The 23,459-nt window shown below is 34.0% G+C and overlaps 4 protein-coding genes across 5 annotated transcripts; 2 read left to right on the top strand and 2 right to left on the bottom strand.

The window, feature by feature from the left end:
* Positions 1-3,427: 3,427 nt before the first annotated feature.
* Positions 3,428-4,278, top strand: CML41 (calmodulin-like 41). The gene has a single exon (XM_086439147.1). The coding sequence runs from the start codon at positions 3,583-3,585 to the stop codon at positions 4,135-4,137; it is 555 nt and encodes a 184-aa protein (XP_086295273.1). The 5' UTR covers positions 3,428-3,582; the 3' UTR covers positions 4,138-4,278.
* Positions 4,279-9,348: 5,070 nt separating this feature from the next.
* Positions 9,349-13,730, top strand: LOC147403544 (cold-regulated 413 plasma membrane protein 4-like). Of its 2 annotated transcripts, none has more exons than XM_086439146.1 (4): positions 9,349-9,634; positions 12,957-13,059; positions 13,150-13,220; positions 13,313-13,730. In XM_086439146.1, the coding sequence occupies exons 1-4, from the start codon at positions 9,516-9,518 to the stop codon at positions 13,344-13,346; spliced, it is 327 nt and encodes a 108-aa protein (XP_086295272.1). In that variant the 5' UTR covers positions 9,349-9,515; the 3' UTR covers positions 13,347-13,730. The 2 variants fall into 2 exon arrangements, with proteins under 2 accessions (XP_086295272.1, XP_086295271.1); XM_086439145.1 differs by having other exon boundaries at positions 9,352-9,634; positions 12,957-13,064.
* A 957-nt stretch (positions 13,731-14,687) lies between these two features.
* LOC147403543 (serine/threonine receptor-like kinase NFP) lies at positions 14,688-16,759 on the bottom strand. Its single transcript, XM_086439144.1, has one exon. It carries the CDS (start codon positions 16,705-16,707, stop codon positions 14,842-14,844), a length of 1,866 nt encoding a protein of 621 aa, XP_086295270.1. The 5' UTR covers positions 16,708-16,759; the 3' UTR covers positions 14,688-14,841.
* A 1,938-nt stretch (positions 16,760-18,697) lies between these two features.
* Positions 18,698-22,536, bottom strand: LOC147403542 (protein DA1-related 1-like). Its single transcript, XM_086437665.1, has 9 exons — positions 22,330-22,536; positions 21,948-22,038; positions 20,788-21,005; positions 20,425-20,544; positions 20,104-20,316; positions 19,914-19,976; positions 19,409-19,524; positions 19,246-19,304; positions 18,698-19,146 (listed from the first exon to the last, which is right to left on the bottom strand). Exons 1-9 carry the CDS (start codon positions 22,375-22,377, stop codon positions 18,860-18,862), a joined length of 1,215 nt encoding a protein of 404 aa, XP_086293791.1. The 5' UTR covers positions 22,378-22,536; the 3' UTR covers positions 18,698-18,859.
* Positions 22,537-23,459: the final 923 nt, after the last annotated feature.

The following is a 23,459-nucleotide window of genomic DNA, read 5'->3' as shown; positions in this document are numbered from 1 at the left end:
AAAAATCAGCCCATTCCAAAACTTCTAGCCCTATGTTTACAAGTTGAAAAATCGTGGACCGTCCATTTTTTGTAAACCATTTTTGATGGGGTTAGAAGTTTTGGAATGGGCTGATTTTTGGTGATGATAATCTCCTCACCGTAGAGATCATTCTCACCAAAAATCAGCCAATTCCAAAACTTCTAACCTATGTTTTGCCAAAATGTTTGGTGCTGAACATTTCCCATATATATATATATATATATATTGCTTCCTCTGTTTTTTAAAATACAGTTGTGCTGGAGTAACATTAAAATTGACATCGATTCTCACATTGCTGATGTTGAGGTGACACATATCCATAGATGTTTTGCACTCGTATCTCGATGAAAAGCATATATGGTTTCGTACATAAATCCACGTCAGCAATGTGAGAATCAATGTCAATTTTAATGTTACTTCAACATTTTCCTTTAAAATAATAGCAGTGTAATATCTTGGGCTTTGCAGAACTTTCCCAACCATGAAGCAGTGGGTTGCAACTCAAAACCCAATAATCGACTCATGGAATAAAAAAATAACAGGAATTTTATAAGGGACTGACTAGGTGCACATCATCTAGTACCAATTGCACTCCAAACTAAAAAAAAAAAAAAGTTGCACCCCACAAGAATTTTACACAACACTGATACTGAGGTAAAGAACCCATCATTAGTAGGAGTTTGTGCAAATTTTACACCAAACCTATCATTTGCAAGAGTTCCTGTAGATTCTTACCCTACCTGGAGATCATGAAGCTTTGAAAGTGGAACCTAGAATTTATAAAATTTTGGTTGTATGAAGAAAAAAAAAGAATGCAGTGCAATCTTTCTTGTGGAGTGCAAGTAAAATTTTTAAGTGGAGCGCAAATTGGTGACCTGCAACTTGTTCAATCTTATTTCAAAAAATGCCCATTGGCTCCTCAACCTTGTAAATTATCTTAACCAACACAAAATAACCAAAATAAGGCAGCACCGTTGAGTCCCAGGCCATTGTTTGAAAAAATGGAGACAACTTGTTAGCTATGGTTCAAAGACAAGTTCAAGGCTCCATGGATGAGCTCATTAAAATAGACTAATAGTTGAAATTCTTCTTTTTTTTTTTTTGAGTAATCTAGACACACCCCTCCAATTTCTAGTGAACATTTGAGACACCCATCTGTTTTTAAAATGATTACATACACCTTGACCATGGTCTTTTATGAGAGAATAAAAGAAGGAGCGAAAACCATCTGCTAAAGAGCACCCATTGTAGGGATTATCCATTGTTTGGTATTGAATCATATAGGGTATATATCCCTGTTTTGATATTTAATTATTTTGTTTTTTGAAAAGGGTACCAATTGTAGTTGTGAAACAAATTAAATCAAGTACAATAGTTACCCTTATTGAAAAAAGAAAAAGAAAAAATTCAATATCAAAATGGGGATATTCCCTATATATATTAAAAGAGTTAATCTATAATTGTATAGAGCATGGTTGATGTGTTTAATTAATCAATGGATGTTGATAATCGAATAATGTAGTATTTGTTTCACCTAATAAATACATTCTTTGCAAGCCAAGGAGCACGTTAGAACATGTGGTGGTCCATCTGAATATTGACTACCTGATTAAAGTTCATAAAGCACAAGGATGATTTTTCTTTTTTATTTGTTGGGTGTGGTGAGGGGGACACTCTTACAGTTAAAACATAGTTGGAAAATTTATGTGAAACATTCATTTTTAATTTTTTAATTGTAACACACAGAATTTATATGTGTATATTTTTTAAAAGATTGGTGTGTTGTAAGTAAATAATTGGTGTGTCAACAGAATTCTTATTTTTAAAATAATATTAGTGCAGTGCGGGATGGTGAAGTCATGAGAAGAATGGAGAAAGAAAATTTTACCTAAAAATTATGCACGCACACACACACAAATAAAAAAAAAACGCATATTGAAATAGCTTCGAAGATACTAATGAGAGGGACACAAAGATCACTCTTTTCTAAAATAATAGTTGTAGGTTAATAAATGGTTTCAAATCTTGTTCGAGATCAAGATGACTTGCCCGGGTCATCTCGTTATCATTCACTAATATGATGGATGGATTTACATTGTGCCTTGGGCTTCACACCATCTAATGAGGCAAACGAGACGACTTAGATAATATTTTGAAAATCTTAGCTGAATCACTAAATCGGATCAACCAGGATTTTGTATTATTTGATTAAAATATTTTTTTTTATAATTTAAATATTATTTTATAAAAAATTATAATTCTTTACATTTAATTGTAAATTGAGTTAAATGATCTATCTCATCCGAGACAAGATGACTTGTCCGTCTCGCCCCTAAACAAGAAGAGATGTCAAACCAAGATTTGAAACCTCATCCAGCTCTAATGTCCAAGGTCGAGTTTAGTGGGCTGGAGACTCACTGAGTCAATAATAATATTTCAATTATAAAAAATAATATAAATAATTATGGTATTTATATGAATAATAAATAGTATTATTTATGTTCTAAACATTGTATTTAGGTAAGAGTGAAAAGTATATGCGATTGGTCCAGCTAAGCTAAGCCAACCCCCAATTTGGTCTGATTAATGCCCATCTCGCATTCTCGCAGAGGTTACGTAAATGACAACCTAAGCCTCCATAAAACACTACTCTTTTATTCTTGCCAGTCAAATAATCCTCAACTGTCCCAATCCTTCAACCTCTAGTCTCACCTGGTCCAAGATTCTTTCTTGGGTAATTTAGACTTACCACCAGGTTTTGGGGAATATTCGAGATCGCCCCTGTCCTTTCAAACTGATGACATACCCCTGAAGAATTTTGGGAGAGAAAAATTAAATGACCAAAACACCCTTATCTTCAATCTCTTAAAATCCATCATACACTACCCTAGATTTATTTGGTGAAGGCATTTATGGTAGATCTGCTCACCTCGGGATACAGAACAATGGTTCCCCATAAAAAAATATAATTTTGTATTTCAAGGAGGGTAGATCTACGATTCTCGAGCCTATCACATCATGGGTGTCAATTGAGTATGCCACGTGAGTAAGTTAGATTAACACGATTACACAAATGGATAAAATAATCAAATTGTATGAAGAATAACTAGTGATCTCATTACAAAAACTCAAAATAGAAGACAACTGATTCTCGAGAAACAAGAGATTGAAGATAAGGGTATGTCAATCATTATATGTTATCTCCTACAAAAGGCCATGATCAAGGGGGTATACTGTCAGTTGGAAAATTCAGTGAGGTATCCCAAATATTTATCAAAGCCCAGAGGGGTATGTCTAAATTACCCTTATTTTTGTAAAACCCTCGAAGTGAACTCAGATTAATAACCATGTTAGTCCAAAGGGCTTCAATAATATAGGGTACCTTACACAAAAGTCAGTCTTTGTGAAGTTTCCATGCAACTTCCGTCCGGTACAGAATTCTCATAATGTTCTCCATCTGATACGCAACTTGTTTGCAAGTTTCTTTGAATTTATTCTCAACCATTCTCATCCCTTCAAATACTTGTATCCTACACTTGTTACATTGTCTTTCATTCTCTAATGGCAAATCTTAACATTTCTAAGACATCCAAATGGTTCTCCAGCAAGAACATCAAGTTAAGCCTCCCTCGTCCTCCTCGTCGAAAATCTGAAACACTAAGCCCACCCATATCCCCTCTTACAACGAAAGCAAAAGCTAGTGAAAGAGAAGACGAGCTTCAAGACGTTTTTCGCTACTTCGATAGTGATGGTGATGGAAAGATATCTAGTTTAGAACTTAGAGCCTACTTCGCGTCGATAGGCGAGTACATGTCGCATGATGAGGCTCAGAGTGTGATTAATGATCTTGACATGGATGCCGATGGATTGATTGATTTTCAAGATTTTATGCAATTGATGGAACGAGACAATGGGGACGAGGATCTAAGAAGGGCCTTTGAGATGTTTGAGGTCGAGAAGGGATCGGGATGCATAACACCCAAGAGCTTGCAACGAATGTTGAATCGCCTTGGCGACACAAAATCTTATGAAGAGTGTGTGGCCATGATAAGGGTTTTTGATCTTGATGACAATGGGATGCTCGATTTCCATGAATTCCACCAGATGATGGCATGATTAGCATGTATACATGTGTGTTAAAAATACATATACATATACATAGATAATAAAGATTGTAATATTCTCTTATTGAGTTTTGAGAAAACTTCTCTAATTAAATGTTTATTGTGGTTTTGTAATAAGTTTGTTTAAGTGCTACTTGGGGTTTAAGAATGAAATGAGCAACACACTATGTTGGTGAGCCCCACCTCATAATTTGTAGACCTCTTAAAGGTGATGCAAAGTTGTGAGACATCAAGAAAGTTAATTAAAGGAAGAAGCATTGCTTGTGACATTAGTCATAAAAAAATATAGAGATGCTTCACCTACTTTAATTGTTTTTATCATAGTATTTTTTTTAATTAGCAAGCAGGTTAGTGCATGATTAGGGCTCAAGACCCACAGCTCAACTGATTTGACATATTGCAAAATAACTTAGAGGTCGTGGGTTCAAGTCAACTTACCCATAAAAAAAAACAAGCAGGTTGCTGATTAATGATTAGTAGGTGAATGATTAAGGCTCAACACCCATAGCTCAACTGATTTGACATATTGCAAAACAACTTAGAGGTCATGGATTCAAGTCAACTTACCCATAAAAAAACAAGTAGGTTGCTGATTAATGATTAGTAGATGAAGGTGGGTTTTGAACCTACATAGTGGTGTCTAACACATTTTAAATAGGAAAATTTACTTAGGGTATGTTTGATTGCACATGAAAAATAGGTGGACAATCAATTTCCGTGGAAAATGACATTTTCAAGTGTTTGATTGCACATGGAAATGGAAATTCATTTTCCACTTCAACCAAAAAATCCATCAAAACATGGATTTCACTTTCCCACTCATATGGGTGGGAAAATGAAATCTACCCAAATTTTCCATCCCCAATTCTTCCACACTTATATTTTTTTTCCCCTATCACCACCATCACAATAACCTCGTCGTCGTCACCATCTTCGTCACCGTCACCGTCATCGCTATCTCCAACCACTCTCTCTCTCTTCCCATCCCTCATCTCCTCCGCCACCACCACGCTCTCCCCTCATCTTCCTCATCATCTTCTTCCTCACTTACTTCTGCCGCCACCGTCGTCACTGTTACCACCACGACATCCTCCCCCCTCCCTCTTCCTCCTCATTTTCTTTTTCCTCTTCCTCTTCCCCTCCTCTCATTTTTTTTTCTCTTCCTCCTCTCCTTCTTTTTCTTCTTTTTCCCCATATAATTTTTTCATGATTTTATCCAAGTATAATCAAACAATAGAATTTGATTTTCCAATCCTACCTATTTTCCACCACTATTTTTTCATGGATTTCAAATTTCATGGAAAGTCACTTTCCATGCAATCAAACATACCCTTAAAGAAAAAGTGGCAAAGGGATTTATTTCTATATAGTCCCTAAGTTTTGGGAGGTAGCTTGATAGTCCATTTAGTAAACTTTTATTATTATTTCTTAATGGTTTCTCATTATCGTCGAGCTGACCTCTTTTTATTTATTATCAAGGTCAACATTTTTATTGTTCACACTTTTTTATTGTTTAGATCAACATTTTTTAGTGTTGAATTTAACAATTTCTAAAAAATGTCGAACTCGATAGTAAAAGGTGGTTAACTTGAAGTTGTTAAAATCTACTCATTTTCGTTTTTCGAGTTTTTTTATTTACTAAAATACATGGAAAGATCACTTAAACCTTGAAATAACGACTTGTTTGGATGATTTCAAACCAAAAGAACAATCATTGATCGATTTTCATCAAAATGCAAAACAACGATTTGAAAAAAAATCCTAGTTTTGTACATGTCTTCAAAATGCTTTCTTCTTTCTTCTCAAATCTTTTTGTCAGAATAGGGTTTCTGAAACTCAATTGGGATGCCAAAAATTCAGTTTTTCCTTTTGGACAAAAATGTTGATAATAAAACAAATCTTGAAACCAAGAATGGGGCAGGTGGGTCTTGGATTGAATGCAACCGTTTGAACTAATAGAAGGTAAAAAAGTGGATTAAATACCCCTAGGATGGATTAGTCACCTAACCATTTGCCTATGATGATTCCATGTCTCTCCATTTTGAAGAAATAGACAAATGGGATGAATGGGGCACATGCTGACCATAATGAACCCAACCTACTATTAGGTAGATCACATGGTGAAGATAAACATTAATGGCCATACCCTTAATTCAATATCATTATTTATCACAACGTGAAAATAACATATATTTGATGGTTCTAGACTGTTGAATTTCTTAAAATTCGACAGACCAAGGCATCAAATTGGAGAACATAAAAAATTTCAATAGTCATAGGCCATCAAAATTCAATTTCTAAAATTTGTGGGTTTTGGTCCATCGAATTTTCTTGTCAAAATTTTCACTTTTCACATAATGTATGTTTTTGTCATTTTGACATAAATATCATCATCAAAGTCTTTTTCACAAATTTGGGGTCGGTTGAATTAATCTGGTATTCTACTTTATCTAAAGTTTTTTGTTACTTAAAGTAAGTTAATATATCTATTCATTATCTTCGTCCACATTCTTTTGAGTTTTTCTCTAACTCTTTTAGTACTACCAATTTGAATATTTTTTAATTGAGATTGTAATCATCCTTTCTTGAACACGCTCAAATTATTTAAATCTATTATTAACTTTTCGACAATTGGATTTACTAATACATATTTTTTTAATGTGTGTGTGTGTGTGTGTTTTTTTTTTTTATATATAATTTTATTTTTCTTAGCCATTCCATTTATCCATATCAACATTTTCAAAATTCCCTTCCTTAATATTTTAAATCATAAAATATTATTATAACATAAATATGATGTAAAATTAATTTATATATAACAATTTTTAAATAGAATTTTAAAATAATTATAAAAAATTATTCAAACATAAATCCTAATTTTTGTAATAAACACACATGTCCCTCACTGTGACAAAATTTTGTGTTTTTTTTTTTTTTAAATCACAATTAATCCATATTTCCTTGAATTGACAATTTAATCCTGATCTGTTCGTAAAGTTTAGAAAAAAAAATTATATTATATTTAAGATAAAATTTTATAATTTTTATTTACTACATGAAATAAATTATATCTGAATAATAATACATATTTCATTTTGGCTCATGTTAAGGGTGCCCAACATTTTAGCTTGGGGGATACGTTTTTCAAAAGTACCAAAATGTTTGCTTAAGTGGGGATCAGATGTTGGCACTCACTATTTATCCATTCTACTCTCTTCTCTCTTGTCTTCCTCCACTTGCAATGGAATCCGGTACTCCTCTTCCCCGTCGGGAGGTCAAACTTCAATAATTTCCACCAAAAATCATCATTTTCCAGCCAGAAACTTCACCACTTCCTCATTTTCTCTTTATAACATTTTTTGTTTGTAACAACGATGGAGACAAGTCAAGATATACTTGACTGTTCACCCAAATTATCCTCAACCTTTGAGGTTATATTCCCAATTCTATAAAATCTTGGAGTTGATGTGGCATCAAAATCTCAGTTGGACAAATGGATAAATGAGTTTCAAGTCTTTCATATATAAAAAAAAAATTGGCCAATGTTGATAGGATCTTTGTCCACCATGCCTTAAGGGTAAACAAACAAAAATGATTCTAATCTAATGTCAACAGGATCTTGTCGACATAGGAGCCTATAAACATAGACAAAAAAAAAAGTTCTAATTTATGTCGACAAGGTCCTGATATAATATCGATGGATTCTGATTTCATGACTTTTCTCCTCTGTTTTTAAGAGTTTCAAACTATATAGGTGAAAGAGGTAAAGAAGATGAAGAAGAGAAAAAATCATTGAAAATGGTGGGTGCTCGTCTGATAGTGAGTGCCCCTACTAAACTAAATAAGGAAATAAAATGTGGGTGCCCCTATTAAAATGGATGCCCATGCTAAATAAATGGGTGCCCTTAACGTGAGCCTTTTAATTTTGTAATTTTTTCCTCGACTTTGAACATTTTACTATTTTACTTTCCCATTTTATCTTATTAATTTATTTAAAAAATGTTAAATTTTAAAAGTATAAAAATATCCACATATAAGAATTCATACTCTTACGAGTGAACCCATTTTTTTCATAGGGATAGTTTTGTTTACAAAAAAAATATTTTGAAAAGGGTAAAATAATCTTTATAAAATATAAATAATCATTTTTTAATGTTGTGGCGCTATTGATACCCATTTTTTGCTCGTCACATCCGCTAAAAGGTTAAATGTCAATCATATGTAAGTATGTAAATACACTTTTTTATTTTATTATATTTTATTGCATACACCCACCTAATACTCAACGAACAAACGCAATTTTTCACTCCTTCCAATTTGAAGCATATTAAACCTTACTTAAACATCCCTACCAAAAAATCCTATCAAAGTTCAATCAAATCCACATAACTGAACGATTTTTCTTCAAAGACTTATCAAAAGATCACATTTTGATCCATTTGAAGAGGATATTATTCACTAAAATCTGATTTTTTACCACTTATTTTCATTTAGTTGAAGTGAGTTTTTATCATTTACTTCCATCATCTTTTGTTCTTGAAATTGTTTTTAATTATTTTGTAAGTGAATCATGTTAAAAATTAATTTTATCTTTATCGTTTGCATCAGAAATTTTTTTTTTATCAAAGTTCCCAATATGTTTGGTGAATTAGGACTAAACCCATTAGCACTATTTCTGTAGGCACATACCGAACGCATTTGATTGTACATGGGACCCCCTATGTAAAGAATTGTTCGGTATGTACCTATCTTAAGATAATGATTTTTTTTTTTTTTTCAATATGTTTCTATCGAATTTATTGTTCTTAGATCGTTAGTTACATATCGAACAATTTCTTGGATCCCATGTAAAAACATATGATATTTTATTATCGAATCTTTTTGAAAATATTCGGTATGTATCTACCAAAAATTATTGAAAGGTTCATTCATTTTTTAATTGTTTGGTTGACAGAACGTGGGTTAGGTGAGTTTATTAGATAATTATAAGGGAGGTAAGTGCAATTGTTAAAACATTAGGGTGACAACATAGAATTATGTCAAAGCATTGGGTATAAACATTTGGGTGTAATTTTTGTTACTGTGTAACATTCATAAGCCGTTTCATCAATATTTTAAATTACGGATAAACCCTTTGGATACATATGCACTTTCACATGCCACCCTCTAGTATAAAAAACTAAATTTTAAATTGATTTGATCCGTTGAATTTAAAGCTATGGGATTGACTCGTGAGAGATCAGAGATGAGACCTTTACCTTTATTATGTTAAAAGAAACAATCAATCAAGAATCCAAGATGTGATTATTGGAGGAGTAATTTTAGGGCTGGAGGAGTGGAGATCTCAACTGGTGGAGAGGAGAGGCTGAGATGGAAAATCTGGTTTCAAGCTTATTATTAACAATCTCCTCAGACTCAGAGACTCCATTATCATCTTCAGCTCACACAACTCACACCTGGTTTCAATGGGGTGGAACCGTATTTGCCATGTTAGTCCATCTTTAGTTGGTTCCCCATTTCTTTGTTTTAGGGTTTCTAACTTTCTATTATTATTATTTTTTTTAAAGCTTTGGTTGGATTTGATTCGATTATTAGAACAGAATGTTGGCCTGGGTCAATTGTGAATTTTTAAAACCCTAATAAAACCAAATAGTAGATAACATCCGATTACTTCTTTAAATTTGATCCAACATGTATTCATGAATCATGGATGTGGCTGTTGTTCTTCAATGTTCTCAGGGTGTCTTTAATCCTGTTCCATGAAATGAATTGACTCGGAGGCCACCCTGGGATTCTCCCACTATGAGTCGGGTTACTTATTGAATTGTCCAAAATGTGGGTCGATTCGTCCTAGTTTTTTGGGGTAAAAAAATTCAGCTGGTCCTTGAGAACTCGACTGAATCAGTCGTTGGGTCTGAATCGGTTTCCATTATTATTATTATTATTATTATTGAGATTATAAATATTTTTGGTCAACATGAAAGGACAATTTTTTTATATTGCCGCATCTATTAATTGAGATCATAAGGAAAAAAAAAAAAAACTTTAACTATATGTGTGTGTGTGTGTGTGTGTCTGTATATATATATATAGGGTAGCGTTCAAGGACAAACTTTTTAGCAAACTTTTTGGCAAAACATTTTTTAAAACATGGGTTAGAGGTTTTGGAATGGGCTGATTTTTGGTGAGGATGATCTCTACGGTGAGTAGATCATCCTCACCAAAAATCAGCCCATTCCAAAACTTCTAACCCATGTTTACCAGTTGAAAAATCGTGGACCGTCCATTTTTTGTAAACTGTTTTTGATGGGGTTAGAAGTTTTGGAATGGGCTGATTTTTGGTGATGATGATCTCCTCACCATAGAGATCATCCTCACAAAAAATCAGCCCATTCCAAAACCTCTAACTCATGTTTTGAAAAATGTTTTGCCAAAAAGTTTGCTAAAAAGTTGGCCATTGAACGCCCCCCATATATATATATATATATATGGAAGCGTTCCGAGGCCCTAAGAGAGCCATTGTGCCTAACATTTTTCAATATATGAGCCAGTCAATTTGACTCATCAATATGGTTAGGATGATGTCCTGACCATCACAAAAAAAATCAGCTCATTCCGAAACTTCTGACCCATATATTAAAAAATGTTTTGCTCTCTTTTGAGCCAGTTAATTTGACTCATTCTAGTTGGGCTGGATCAGCTGAGTCAAACTGGACTAGGTGGTTGGTGATCAGATCCGGAAAATTGGGTTTTAAACCATGGCCTTTTATTCGTGAATTCGAGGGAAGATATTGTGCTCTCATGTTTTAGTAATTATTCCGTAGTTTGCTTTACCATGAAATTGTCAATGTTCAGCACACATCATCTATCTCATTACTAATACTCGTTGCAGCTACTTTAAGTGTTCCTATTTGCAAACTTGAGATATCCTTTGTACATTGGTAGATTTAAATTGTTTTGTGCTATTAGTGGGATGGTTTCTTTTCAATGTATCCCATTATGAACAATTCCTTGTTTGAATAAGTTGAGTTGGTTCATGTTAAATGATACATGCCTATATTATAAGGAGTTTTCATTCGTTTATTACATTATCATAAAAAAATGGTTCTGGGAGTGGGCCCTCTCATGGAATTGGCCTCCGTTGAACATTCACAAACCATCCTAGTTGACATTCTCTTAATTTATCACCTATTGGAGCTACTTCTCCATTTTCTTGAATATGTTTGTTTCCAAACGTTAAATAACAAATAAAATTAAACAGCATACCTAGATTGAGCTATTGTCATCTATCAAGATAAGTATGTCTTTCGGTAGTAAAACCATGTGAGGTAAAACGTCTTCGCCCTCTCCATGCTTAGCTTAAATGATGGTTGCATGGGGTAAGAGATGTGGCGTCCCTAAAGTGTAAACTCATAGAATACATTCCTATCATGGAAACTAGCCTAGTGGAGGGTTGCACCACCCTATCAAAAATGGCAACTCACCAAACCTTTGAGGCTCGCACATGTATAGCAAGTGTAACTTAGTTCCCTAATCCCTCACTAACTCTCAAGCAACACTATTTTAGCAACCATTTTATGTATGACCCTAGGACTAGTATATTCACCAAGTTGGGGTTTGGGAATAAGTTGGCAATGGAAAAATTCGGTCAAATCGGGAAACATCGGAAAAAGTCGGGAAAAATTGAGCTAGGTTTGGGCTATGTTATGTAATTGTTCCTAGTAGTAGGAGTTCCTATATTATATCATTAGTTTCCATATTAAACTAGAATGATAAATTACCAATTCCCATATATCATTTATGCATCCACAACAAGTAACCATAGATTCACAACTTATTCAAGGTTTATACTATTCAAAATATATTTAAAAAAAGATGACAATTATAAGTCCAAATTAGGATTCTTTAAAAGATCAAAAACATAAAATCAATGTCATTCTCATTTGCATCCTCCTTATTTTCGCATTATTTGTGATTTAATCGTGAAGTTCGTAAAAGTCACGTATTACTAAAAAAGTTGTTATTAAATCAGGAAGGGGAAAAGTCATGATTTAATCGCATTTTCTACAATAAGCCGGAGACTTTGGTGACTACCACTTTAGAGGAATTTTTTAGGAATAACCAATATATACATATATGGGGGCAAGATCTAGATCCAACATGTTTTGTCTTATATGGGTTAGAAGTATTGGAATGGGCTGATTTTTTGTGAGGATGATCTTTGTGGTGAGGAGATCATCCTCACAAAAAATTGGTCCATTCTGAAACTTCTAACCCCATCAAAAGTGGTTTAAAAAATGGACAGTCCACAATTCTTCAACTTGTAAACTGGGGTTAGAAGTTTTGGAATGGGTTGGTTTTTTGTGAGGATGAACTTCTAACCATAGAGATCATCCTCACTAAAAATCAGCCCATTCCGAAACTTCTAACCCATATAGGAAAAAATATGTTGGATAAAACGTTAGAAGTTTAGGAATAGGCTGATTTTTTGTCAGGATGATATCTATGGTGAGATCATCCTCACAAAAGATCATCCCCTTCTGAAACTTCTAACCCCATCAAAACTGGTTTACAAAAAATGGACGGTCCACGATTCTTCAACTTATAAACTGGGCTTAGAAGTTTCGGAATGGGCTGATTTTTGGTGAGGATGTGTCTACCTCAATGTATTTCTTCATTTCTAATTCTAGGTACTTAACTGGGTTGGGGACTTCATGGATATTTTATCTATGCTTTGTGTACCTAAGTGGCTTGAATCTTCATGGTCCCTTTATTATAATGATAGATATTGTTTCTGTTTTGCTGTGCCAGATTTCTGTTGATATTGAATCGATTGGCACGGCCATCCCCCACACAAACTACCCTTTTAGTAACTTATCTCTTATCAAGTCTTCCAACGGTGCTGTTCAACATTGTAAGGTGTATATTTTCTCCATTTTTTCTCCATCGTTTCAATGCTTAGTCCTTCCATCTTATAGCTAAAATCACCAATGCTGTATTGCAGAGGAGAGTTTGGATGTTGGGTTGCCTTCTTTGCAGTTGTGGCACACCTCTTATTTCCCCGGGAATTCCCAGGTTTGAATTAATCTAATTTTTTTTACTATTTTGAGACAATTGAGATACTTTTTTCCCGATTTTATAATTATTTATGAGAACTATATTTTCAGTGTCACGCTTTCTCTTGTTCGTCATCATGCCTAGCTGGGTGGCTCGCAAACTACATGACAGCATTTTGGGTGGCATTTTATGTCTCATAATTGGAGTTTTACTTCTCATAGACTGGATTCGAGGAATTGAAGATTCAAGTAATTGTGGGCGCGATCTTTGTTACTGCATTGGTATATCATTTCTGTGCATCTTTGCCATATCATATCTATGGAAGGGATCTTGGTAAGGAAGGATTTTGACAAGAGTTTCCCTTGTTAGTTAACTTGGCGGTTTTAGTTATAGTGGGAGCTCATTTACCAGCTTTTTGTAAATTTTGAGTTGCTAAATGCTCATATGTTATGTTTCATGTGTAGGACAATTGGTAAATATATATTTAAATACATAAGTGAAGTTTCAAGCCTTTCTATATGGTTTAAATGTCATGTGTTATGTGTTGGGAAAGAAAGGGTGTCATTCATGTGCATTTTGGCACACATTGGTGATTTTATATATACGAAATCCACCTTAGTTTATGTTGCATCACCATTTTTCATTAATTAAAACTACAATCGTGTTCAATCTACCCTGCTTTGTGCATCATAAATCAATGGTGACACAGATACCTTGGCTCTCTTGACTTTATATGTTCCTGGGCAATCTACAAGGAGAGAAAATTGACAGATCTTTGAGAAGGTGGGCTCAGCAATGTGTGCTTGTCCTCCATGAATTTTTTATTCTTTTGTGTAAAATTCTGAAAGATTTTAGGTTTTTTTTTTTTTGTGAGGATTTCTTGGGTAGATGGGAGTGGGTATGTTTGTATCTCCTGCCTAACTTGTTTATTCTGTTGTACCTACAAAAAAAAATTATTTAAGTATTCTACTCTCCAATCATTCATGTTCTCTTTTCCAACTGAAATTTGGCTTGATTGCTCATTGCACGGGCTTTTATATGGTGTATATTAGATCGTAACAAAATATTAATGGGGTCTAGAGATTCCTTATTTGATTCACTCTCTTAGACTTGGCAAAGTCAATATTTGCTTTTTCTTCCATTTTTGCCCTTAATACAGAATAGAGTCCTTTGTTTGAGAAAAAAGTGATTTTTTTATTGAGAACAAGACTGATTTTGGAGTGAATATTGGTTCCCATTTGAGCAAAACCATGGGAAGATTGCATTTGCTCAACAACAGATTCTTGAGCTATGTAAAGATATAAAAGTAGTAGATTGAGGTCAAGCAAGGCTGGAAGATCAAACTGAATTAGGGCCTATAAGCATAGTTGATGTAAATAAAGCAGCACCACTTAACTAAGTGGTAAGACCTTGTGGATGTTGTTCCCAAGGTCTTAGGTTCAAACACCTTATACTAATATGCTAACTGTTAACCACTAACCCCACCAACCAAAAAAAAAGCATAGTCGATATAAATATGTTTTATGAAAATCTATAAAGAATGTAAACTTGAGCTATGTATTGGTTCTGATATAACACATTCTTCATATTTCATTTACTTAGAAATACATAAATGAGATCTCTAATTGAGCACATTTATCTATCGTGCCGTGACTGGACTAATAATCTGGATACTTTCCTCAGCGTCTAAACCATGTGTCCAAGACCTTTCTAATGACTCTGATGACTGAGTAAGAACAGAAAGATTAAAAACAATCTCTGCCAAGCTTGGCCTTGCATTTGATTTCTCCCAAGTGCACGCTTTTGCCATAGCCGCCAAACTCAGTGCACCTTCAATCGAATAAAAATTTTCCAGGTTTGGGTCCATCCATGTCTTCAGCCTTTCTTCTCTCTTCTCTTCAACTTCCAATATGACTCTCATTTCCTTCCAAAGCATCACTATCTCACCACCTTCTTTGGTTTCCATGGCTTTCTTTCCTGAAAGCAACTCTAATAAAAGAACCCCAAATGCGAAAACATCAGCTTTGGGCATGACAGAGTTTGTAGCGGTTCTAGCCATTGAAAAATTTGCTATCTTCGCCTTGAACTTAGAATTGAGAAGAATATTACTTGTTCTTATATCCATGTGAACGATACTTGGTTGAGCGTGATCATGCATGTATTGTAGACCATTGGCTACATCTAACGCGATGTTCAATCTTTGACGCCAAGTGAGAAAAGTTACTGAGCTCGAAGACGGTGATAATGATGATGATGTTGGATGCAACCACTTATCGAGTGACCCATTTTCTGCAAATTCATAAACCAAAAAACAACCCCCATCTGTGTCAATCGAAATGCCAATCAGCCTCACTAGGTTTGCGTGGTTAACTTTCTGTAGTATCCGTAACTCTTCTGTAACGTCTTCTTTGGCCTTCTTTATGGCAAAAACATCGCCCTTAATGTTAGCCCTATAAACCGATCCACCGATCCTATAGTGTTCGTTGAGATTCATGGTTGCTTCCATTATGACTTTCATTTCATACATGACCGGCTTGCCTAAGCAGCCTGAAACGCCAGGCAATAGTTTATCTTGTATCGATCTAGGACTTGAAACATCCTCTTTAGAACCCTTTTTCATCAATTGAATCAGATCCATCTTCTCCAACACTGAAATCTCGGGATCTGTATTCTTTCTTTTGTAACATTTATGGTAGATGAAGATCAACAAACACCCGAAAATCAAACCCAAGACAGCAGCTCCGGAGCAGAAAACAATGGTGAAGATCCGATGAGATTCAGATTTCTTTTTAAGTGGAGGCGGCGCATAAGAGGGTTGAGTCAGGATTGGTAATTCGGGTGCTGGAATCAACACTGGAAGATCGACGGCAGCACTGAAGTTCATATAATTATTTTCTGCTACAACATCTAAAGGTGATACATTAAGTGTAGAGCTCACTTGTGAGACATCGTCGCTCGGTTGCCATACGTAGGAAATAAGAAATTTAAGGCCCTTGTCCAATTGGGTTTTTGTCGGGCACTTACAGAAAACAGGAAAGATGACTTCAACACCAATTTGCAACAATATTGGATTCAACGTCGGGTTCAGATCTTCCACAACATGATAATTGGTGAGGTTCTCAAATTTGTGGGTCGAAACCAAGTAAAAATTGTCATCTTTCTTGATTTGATACGTGATATTGGCGAAAAATCTGTTCCCAGTGCAACCACATGAAATTGGTATTAGTAAGAGCTGGTCAGGAATAAGTTGAACTTCTTCTGAATTCAAGTTACTAGATTTCATTATCGATAAACGACTGACCCCAAAAAGATCGGATATTAGTCCAAGGTCTAAAAGATCAGGAGATTGGGCACGATACACAACGTATGTGTCACAAGAGCGGGGTGAGTCCGATGAGCATGAGAAATCTGTGATGTTGGTGGGTGGTGTTTGAGCAATGATACATGGTGTGTTGAAGAAAAGAAGGAAGGAAGAGAGAGCTTGGAAGTAGAGAAGGATTGCCATTGAAGTGGGTTTTGGTTGGTTTGTAAAGTTGTAATCTGTTAAGAGGGAGTTGTTTTAATTTTACAGTTAAAATTATATTAGAAAGCCAATCAGCATTGTTGGGGTGGAGCTTTCTATCTTAATAAAATAACCCTTCTGTTTTAATAAAAATCTGAGGGCCTCTTGTCTTTGTTTAGGTTGAATGATTCTTTTATATTCCCTTCTCCTTGCTAGAGATGCCTTATAGTGAATGTGATGTACATAGCTATATACATAATTTTTTATGTATTAAAGCATCATCATCGTCAAAGTCTTATATCGAGGATTTAGAGGCGACTGAACGAATCTTGTTCCTTCATTCCACTTTGTCTAGATGTCAATATGCATATATTAAGAAAATCCAGTTGCATCAGAGATTTTGTATTATTCTCACCTTCTAATTTCTTTATTTTAACCTATTAGCCCAAAGAAAATTTCCTTTGTTTTATTCATTATTTGAGACTTTAACAACCTACCACTTGAATATTAAAAAAAATTGGGATCTGATATTACCACAGCAAAGTTTTATTTCTTATGTTGTTCTTCTCTTAATGAAATTAGGATATAATATCCAAGATAAAGACATAAATACTATTTTAATTATAAAAAAAATTGAATAACTTTGAATATAATTGTAATGAAATTCAAAATATTATAAAAATAATAAAATAAAATACATTTTAAAGGGAACATCCATGTTTTGTTCTTTTAAATGAACAAAAATTATTGTGATTGAATGACTCTTATATGAAGACCCAATTAATTTCATTGATTGGGTTATTTTATAAAAATTGGTGTGATAATAACATATGTTTCTCAATTCTCATCCATGGAAAAAATATATTTTTAACAAAAAAAAAAATAATGGAGAAATTAATTTTTGGACAAAAAGCTTGCCTTGGACTTTCGAAAACATTGTTGGAAAAATGATTTTTACTCCAAAATAAAGAACACATCCGACCATATTTTGCTTCTACCTGTGTCTTTATCTTTAGAATGTAATGTAATGGGCCATGTTGCATGGGTTTTATAAATAAATAAATAAAAAACAAACTTTAATTTGTTTCACAAGTTAATTAATCACATACTTTATAAAAATCCTACCTAATCATATTATTTTTAATCCTTTAATAATGCAAAAAATCCTCCCCCACCCTGTTTTCCAACTTGAGTTTGGGTTCTGTACTTGTGAAAACTAGGTAGCTATCTAGCTCCTTTGTCTTTCTGTACGCCATGTGGTACTTTCTTTTGGGTCAACTGGCCAAATTGATTCTAGTAATGTGGCTGATTTTTTATTACTAGGGTCTGACTCAATAAAACTATATTAGTACTCTGATTATGAGAAATGAGAGATTTGAATGGATTTAAGATATTCAAAGTGGGAGAAAATGATTAAATATGAAAGTAGAATAATACCCATCACCAATGTTGAGAAATAAGAAAGTTAAATGTGTTTTCTAGATTTAAAGAGAGGGACTATAGATTTAAAATGAAAGAGATGTGAGACATCACAAAAGAAAAACAAGCAGATTTTAGAAAATATTAAATGAGAGAATAACAGAATCATAATTCTAGATGCAAAGCTATAGTTATGTAAAGATGAAAGGTTCTTTTAATTATAATAGTGGTATCTTAGATTAGGATATATACATGCTTAATGAATTTATCATATTTATTGTTTGTTAGAACCAACATCGCAAATTGATTAGATAGTTTAATTCGATGAATTACATTAATGCTTACCACCTGATGATAAGAAATGAAAATGGGTTTAACGAATTCAAGTGGGAGAAAGTAATTCGATGAAATTGCAACAATGATCATCACCAATGATGAGAAAAGAGATAGTTGAGTGCGTCTAATGGAGAAATGAGATGAAATACTATTTAGCATGAGAGAAGAGGGAAAATGATGAATTTTAGAAAATCCTACCATTACAGATTTTGATAAATGTCAAGAAAATTTTCCACGACAAACTATTTTTCTATTTATTATTATCGGTAGATTATTGGAAAATCCCAATGATACTTCAAATAATTAATAGGAGTAACCAGAATTTGATCATTTGAACATTTGATAATACGATATGGGGGAGGGAGTGTTCATCATCAAGGAATGGATGACGAAGATGGACTCAATCTGGTAATTGTCCAGTGGTCCGTACATGGTCAAGGACGCTCCTGAGGCCGTTGTTAGACACAGCTTCATAAGCTGCTCTGAAACCGTCACCATAGACTCGAGAAGGATCTTTTTCAATCATGAGTTTGGAAAAATGTCCAATCTGTTTATCGAACTCTGATCGCTTTCCCTTGTATGATCTACCACGACGACTTGATCCTGACATTGTCTCCGCTTCCAACCACATGTGAGCTAAAACATTACAGATACCTTCTTCGATGGGAAGAGGAATATTGCGGAAACCTGTCGAACAACCATAACAAAATTTTATGCAACCAACGACAAAGAAACAAAATACATATGCACATTTAAAAAAATTGTTCTAACGTGGCAAGGGAGTACCATTAAGTCGCATATATGCGTGCATCAACTCGTGAGCTAGGATTGACCCAGTTATTGGTCTGCATTAAGAGAAAATTTGTAGCTCATAAGTCGAAATATTTACCCAAGGACTTGAACCATACGAACTAAATATGTGAATCAAAATGCAGAATAAAAATAATACCTAGGGAGGCCATATATAACAAGAATGGCAGTCACCTCACAACGACGGACCAACCTATTTGGTCTGGTTTCCAAGCCACTGATTCGGTTCCCACCAATCCTTGGCCTCCTTGAAATCTGGTAGTAAGCACCAAAAAGGAGATCAAATCACAAAAGCAATAAAATAAAAGAAAATGTATATAACACAACAAATTTAATCTGGTCTGACTGTGCTTACATCCATGGATGAGATGAGATGATCATCCTAGAATCCCTAGTTTTCACGTTCAATTTCACTCTCTTGTAACCCTTAAACAAGTTACATACATGGCACATACATATATGCTTGTATAGTGGTACAAAAAGCAATAATAACATTGTCATTGATCAATGGCATTTTTGCTAATAGTATAAAATCTCATATAGTCTTTTACAAAGATTTCATTGGACAATAAAAATAAAGCCATTGCTTTTTTCTATTTAAAAATATATATATTTCAAGAGAATTGATGCTAAAGAATCCTTACACTGCGGACAATTTGTTCCTCTGCCAAGCAGAGCCCTCTAACCTCAGGCAAGTTATGAGAAGCCTAAAACGGACAAAGGAAATAAGATAAGAATCAATGAAGGACCAAGTAAAGTTTAAATAAATAAAAAAATTAAACACATTTTTTGTTCTAAATCTAAAATTTGGTGGGTTGGATATATCTGCCTTACAATCTTTTCGACGTCCATGGCCTCGTTTAGTGTATGTCTCTGGACCAAGAGCATGGGAATTTCCTGAGTGATTCTCATATTCAAACCTTCATAAAAATGTAGTATCTCATGGAAGAGAGGTTGGCATTCATTGGTATCCATGATCGCAGTGTTTAGACATTGTAGACAAAGCTTCCGACCATCATCAAGGGAAAGGTATTCATCGTTTCTTGGCTGCAAATAATGAAGAAAAGTATCAACATTGTTTTAGATTTCTTAATAAACATGGACACATTAGTGTTTTTGAATGTTTTGGAAATATGTACATATTGTAAGCCTAACCTCCATTCTTTGACAACTACAGCATCGAGGGGTACCATCACGAAGATGTTTGGTGCAGAACTGCTGATTCCAAAAACCATCCAACATATAACGACTAGCATTACGAGGTTTTGATGGAATCTGTGAGAAATACACAAAGTAAAAATAAATGCAAAAGTTGACAATGAGTATGAAATATGTGAAGGAAGAAAGCAACAAAATAGTAAGTGATACTAATCCCAAATTCAAAAAGGAGATAAATCTTATGGCTAAGAAGCACATTAGTTATAAATATTTGGCATTAATAAGTGCAAATAAAACAGAACTAACTTCCATTATAAAGATACTCAAGAGAATATTAACTTGATCGGGATAGACACTTACAGGTCTCATACAAACAGCACATCTTGTACGATTGGGATTCCTACGGGAGAATGCTAAAAGATTACTAATAGTTCCTCTTTGATAATGAGGAGAAAATTCAATGTCCAAGCTTTCCTGTTCTATGCCAAGTTGGTCATCTTCATCTTCATCCAAAATGTTCAAGCTTTCTTGTGTAGCTATGGCAAGTTGTTCATCTTCATCCAAACTAGAACTTTCATCTTAGAAAACAAAACAAAAATAAAAAAATGGTGAAAACAAGAAGAATGAAAATGCATTTTTATTTCTTTAAAACAATAAGATAAGTTCATATAATTTAAAAAACTGACTCAACAAAAGGGATGTTTCTAGATATATTTGAATGCACAAATAGGATACATGTTAGAGACACTAATATTTGTATCAAGGCATAAATGATGAAAAATGAACTGATGTTGGTATCTCTATCCAATAGTGAGCATCCCAAAACAGAGGTAGTGAATTTGGATTTTTTTTTTTTGCAGTCAGCGTGAATATTGGTTCAACGAGTTTTGAACCTATGTTGTGGGATCATCTCTCCATATGCCTAACCAACTCAGCTAAGTTGGCACCTTCATAGTGAAAGTGGATATGAACCCACTTTCAATAACGATGTGGTTCCTGACAGAATTGAATGAACATGATTTGTTAAGCTTACCCTTAAGTCTTTGGGCTAAGGCTTCGACGATGATGACATATCCATCAAATAATCGGATTGTTGTCCCATCATGCTTTATCTAGTTTGATCAAGAAAACAACAAGAAAAAAGACTTCCTACAAGAAGACCAGGAAGTATGAGTGGGTAACTTTTGGATGGATATGAAAGACAGAAGCAAGGCTAGGATCGGTTCCCATGGATTGGGTTTCTAGGGTACGTACATATTAACCCATGACATTGACATGGATATCCTCCTATCCAATATCTTGATACCAGGGCTTTATAATTTAGCATCCTATGAAGCATTAAAGCAAATTCTAGTATACAATGGACTTAAACCTATAGTGGAAACTCTGGATTCACCAAGAAAGCACCACGACAAACACAATAAAATGCATTATTCTACCATTCACTTGGGAAAAACTGTGATTATTAATTTAAAAGAATTTCCCATAATGACCAATGTCTTATAATGATTATTACTCACCGATGACATTTTTCCCTTTTCTTCGTGATTCTGCAAGGGAGAGCTCAATAGCACGATTTATGTCGTCATCCTCAACATCGAATGATGTTTCCTACATTAGAATTCTCAGAAAAAAAAAAAAAAATTGAAGTTCACAGAGGAATGGCATGCTTAAGGAAAGTTGAAAAAAAAATTGCACTATAACACCAACTAACAAAAGGCTCTATAAGGAGACCATGGAACAATGACCCAAAGTCAAACAGAAATATATACTTGTTAGACACCAAATCATATATTTTCTATCAAAAAAATTAATGTGACAGAAGAAAGAGTAATGCAAGAGATATAAAAATAAAAATAAAAATAAAAATAAAATAAGAGATATAAAAGAAACTGAAGTTACCACTACATGCTCTTCTGAGGGTCTACCATGGCTGGGACCATTACCCATTATGTGATCGGGCAAAATTCTGCCTGCAAAAATACGTTCAATTAACCAAGATAATAATCAAATACAAAAGCAAAGGTGTTATCACAACTGATTAACACATTTGATATTTTGCCAAGTAAGGTTTAACATCTCGTCTCGCAGCAATGTCTCTCATCTAGGAGAATAAATGAGACCACCCCAAACAAGACAAACCTGAAAAATTGAGCCGATATGTCTCGGTGGGAACATTATGAAATGGTACAAAACTTTAAATTATGCTCGTGTGTGATCATTCTTTTATACTTCCAATGTAATGTAGAACATCATAAAATACCAAGTGAGCAAATATTAATATGGATGTTCTTCATAGACCTCGGAATTTTGAAGAAAAAAAAAATTTGGTTTAGTGTAAAATAAAGAGAACATTAAAGTGCCACTACTTGCCAAATAGTTCTATAAATGTTTAATCACAATTTAAGGTCCCAATCCAATGAAATTTGGCTGTAGTTGTCTTGGTTCAAGTAAATGAAGCTGAAGGTGAAAAAAGAAACCCATTATTTACTTCAATCCAGAGAGAAGAATTACCATCAGACCCACCATTTTTTTCAATCCAGAAAAGAACCTATTAGAGCAAAAACTGTTTCAGATAAAAAGAAACCTAAGTTCGTTATTATGCAAAAATATGCAGAGTAAGATTGTGGGGTTGAGGAGAGCACTTGACTAGTAAGCAAATCCAGATGAAAAGGTGTCGAACTCATTTGAGGATTCAACATTTTCTTTGCTTTTTAGGCGGTTTTGCATGTAGGATCCTTTAACTTTCCAACCCAAAATGGGTTTGAAAGTAAGAGAAAAAGAACTTAGGCCTTGGTGTACATAATTGAAAATGTTATGAGGGAAAGGAATTTTCTCATAAAGTATTTTCCCATATTTAAAATGTATAAAAAAAAAATAAACTTCATAGTTTTGGGGGTAGTTGAGAGAATAGCTTTTGGGTTTTGGTTTGAGAAGAATATTTTTTTCCAAAATTGCAGAGACCTACAAATTATACTTTCCACAAATATTTTTTTCCAACTAATTTTCATGGATACATAAATAAATAAATA

This window comes from Akebia trifoliata, chromosome 4 (assembly GCF_017979445.1).
Source record: "Akebia trifoliata isolate Shusen 1 chromosome 4, ASM1797944v1, whole genome shotgun sequence".
NCBI lineage: Eukaryota > Viridiplantae > Streptophyta > Magnoliopsida > Ranunculales > Lardizabalaceae > Akebia > Akebia trifoliata.
This window is presented reverse-complemented; position numbering and strand designations above follow the sequence as displayed.

Excerpts from the sequence above, each read along its gene's own strand:
- CML41 (XM_086439147.1), top strand. The coding sequence starts at position 3,583 with ATGGCAAATCTTAACATTTCTAAGACATCCAAATGGTTCTCCAGCAAG.
- LOC147403544 (XM_086439145.1), top strand. The coding sequence starts at position 9,516 with ATGGAAAATCTGGTTTCAAGCTTATTATTAACAATCTCCTCAGACTCA. Across the intron at positions 9,635-12,956 it reads GGTGGAACCGTATTTGCCAT|ATTTCTGTTGATATTGAATC; the intron begins GTTAGTCCATCT and ends TTGCTGTGCCAG. Across the intron at positions 13,065-13,149 it reads GTGCTGTTCAACATTGTAAG|AGGAGAGTTTGGATGTTGGG; the intron begins GTGTATATTTTC and ends GCTGTATTGCAG.
- LOC147403543 (XM_086439144.1), bottom strand. The coding sequence starts at position 16,707 with ATGGCAATCCTTCTCTACTTCCAAGCTCTCTCTTCCTTCCTTCTTTTC.
- LOC147403542 (XM_086437665.1), bottom strand. The coding sequence starts at position 22,377 with ATGGGTAATGGTCCCAGCCATGGTAGACCCTCAGAAGAGCATGTAGTG. Across the intron at positions 21,006-21,947 it reads AAAAGGGAAAAATGTCATCG|ATGAAAGTTCTAGTTTGGAT; the intron begins GTGAGTAATAAT and ends TTGTTTTCTAAG. Across the intron at positions 19,305-19,408 it reads GTTATATATGGCCTCCCTAG|ACCAATAACTGGGTCAATCC; the intron begins GTATTATTTTTA and ends CTCTTAATGCAG.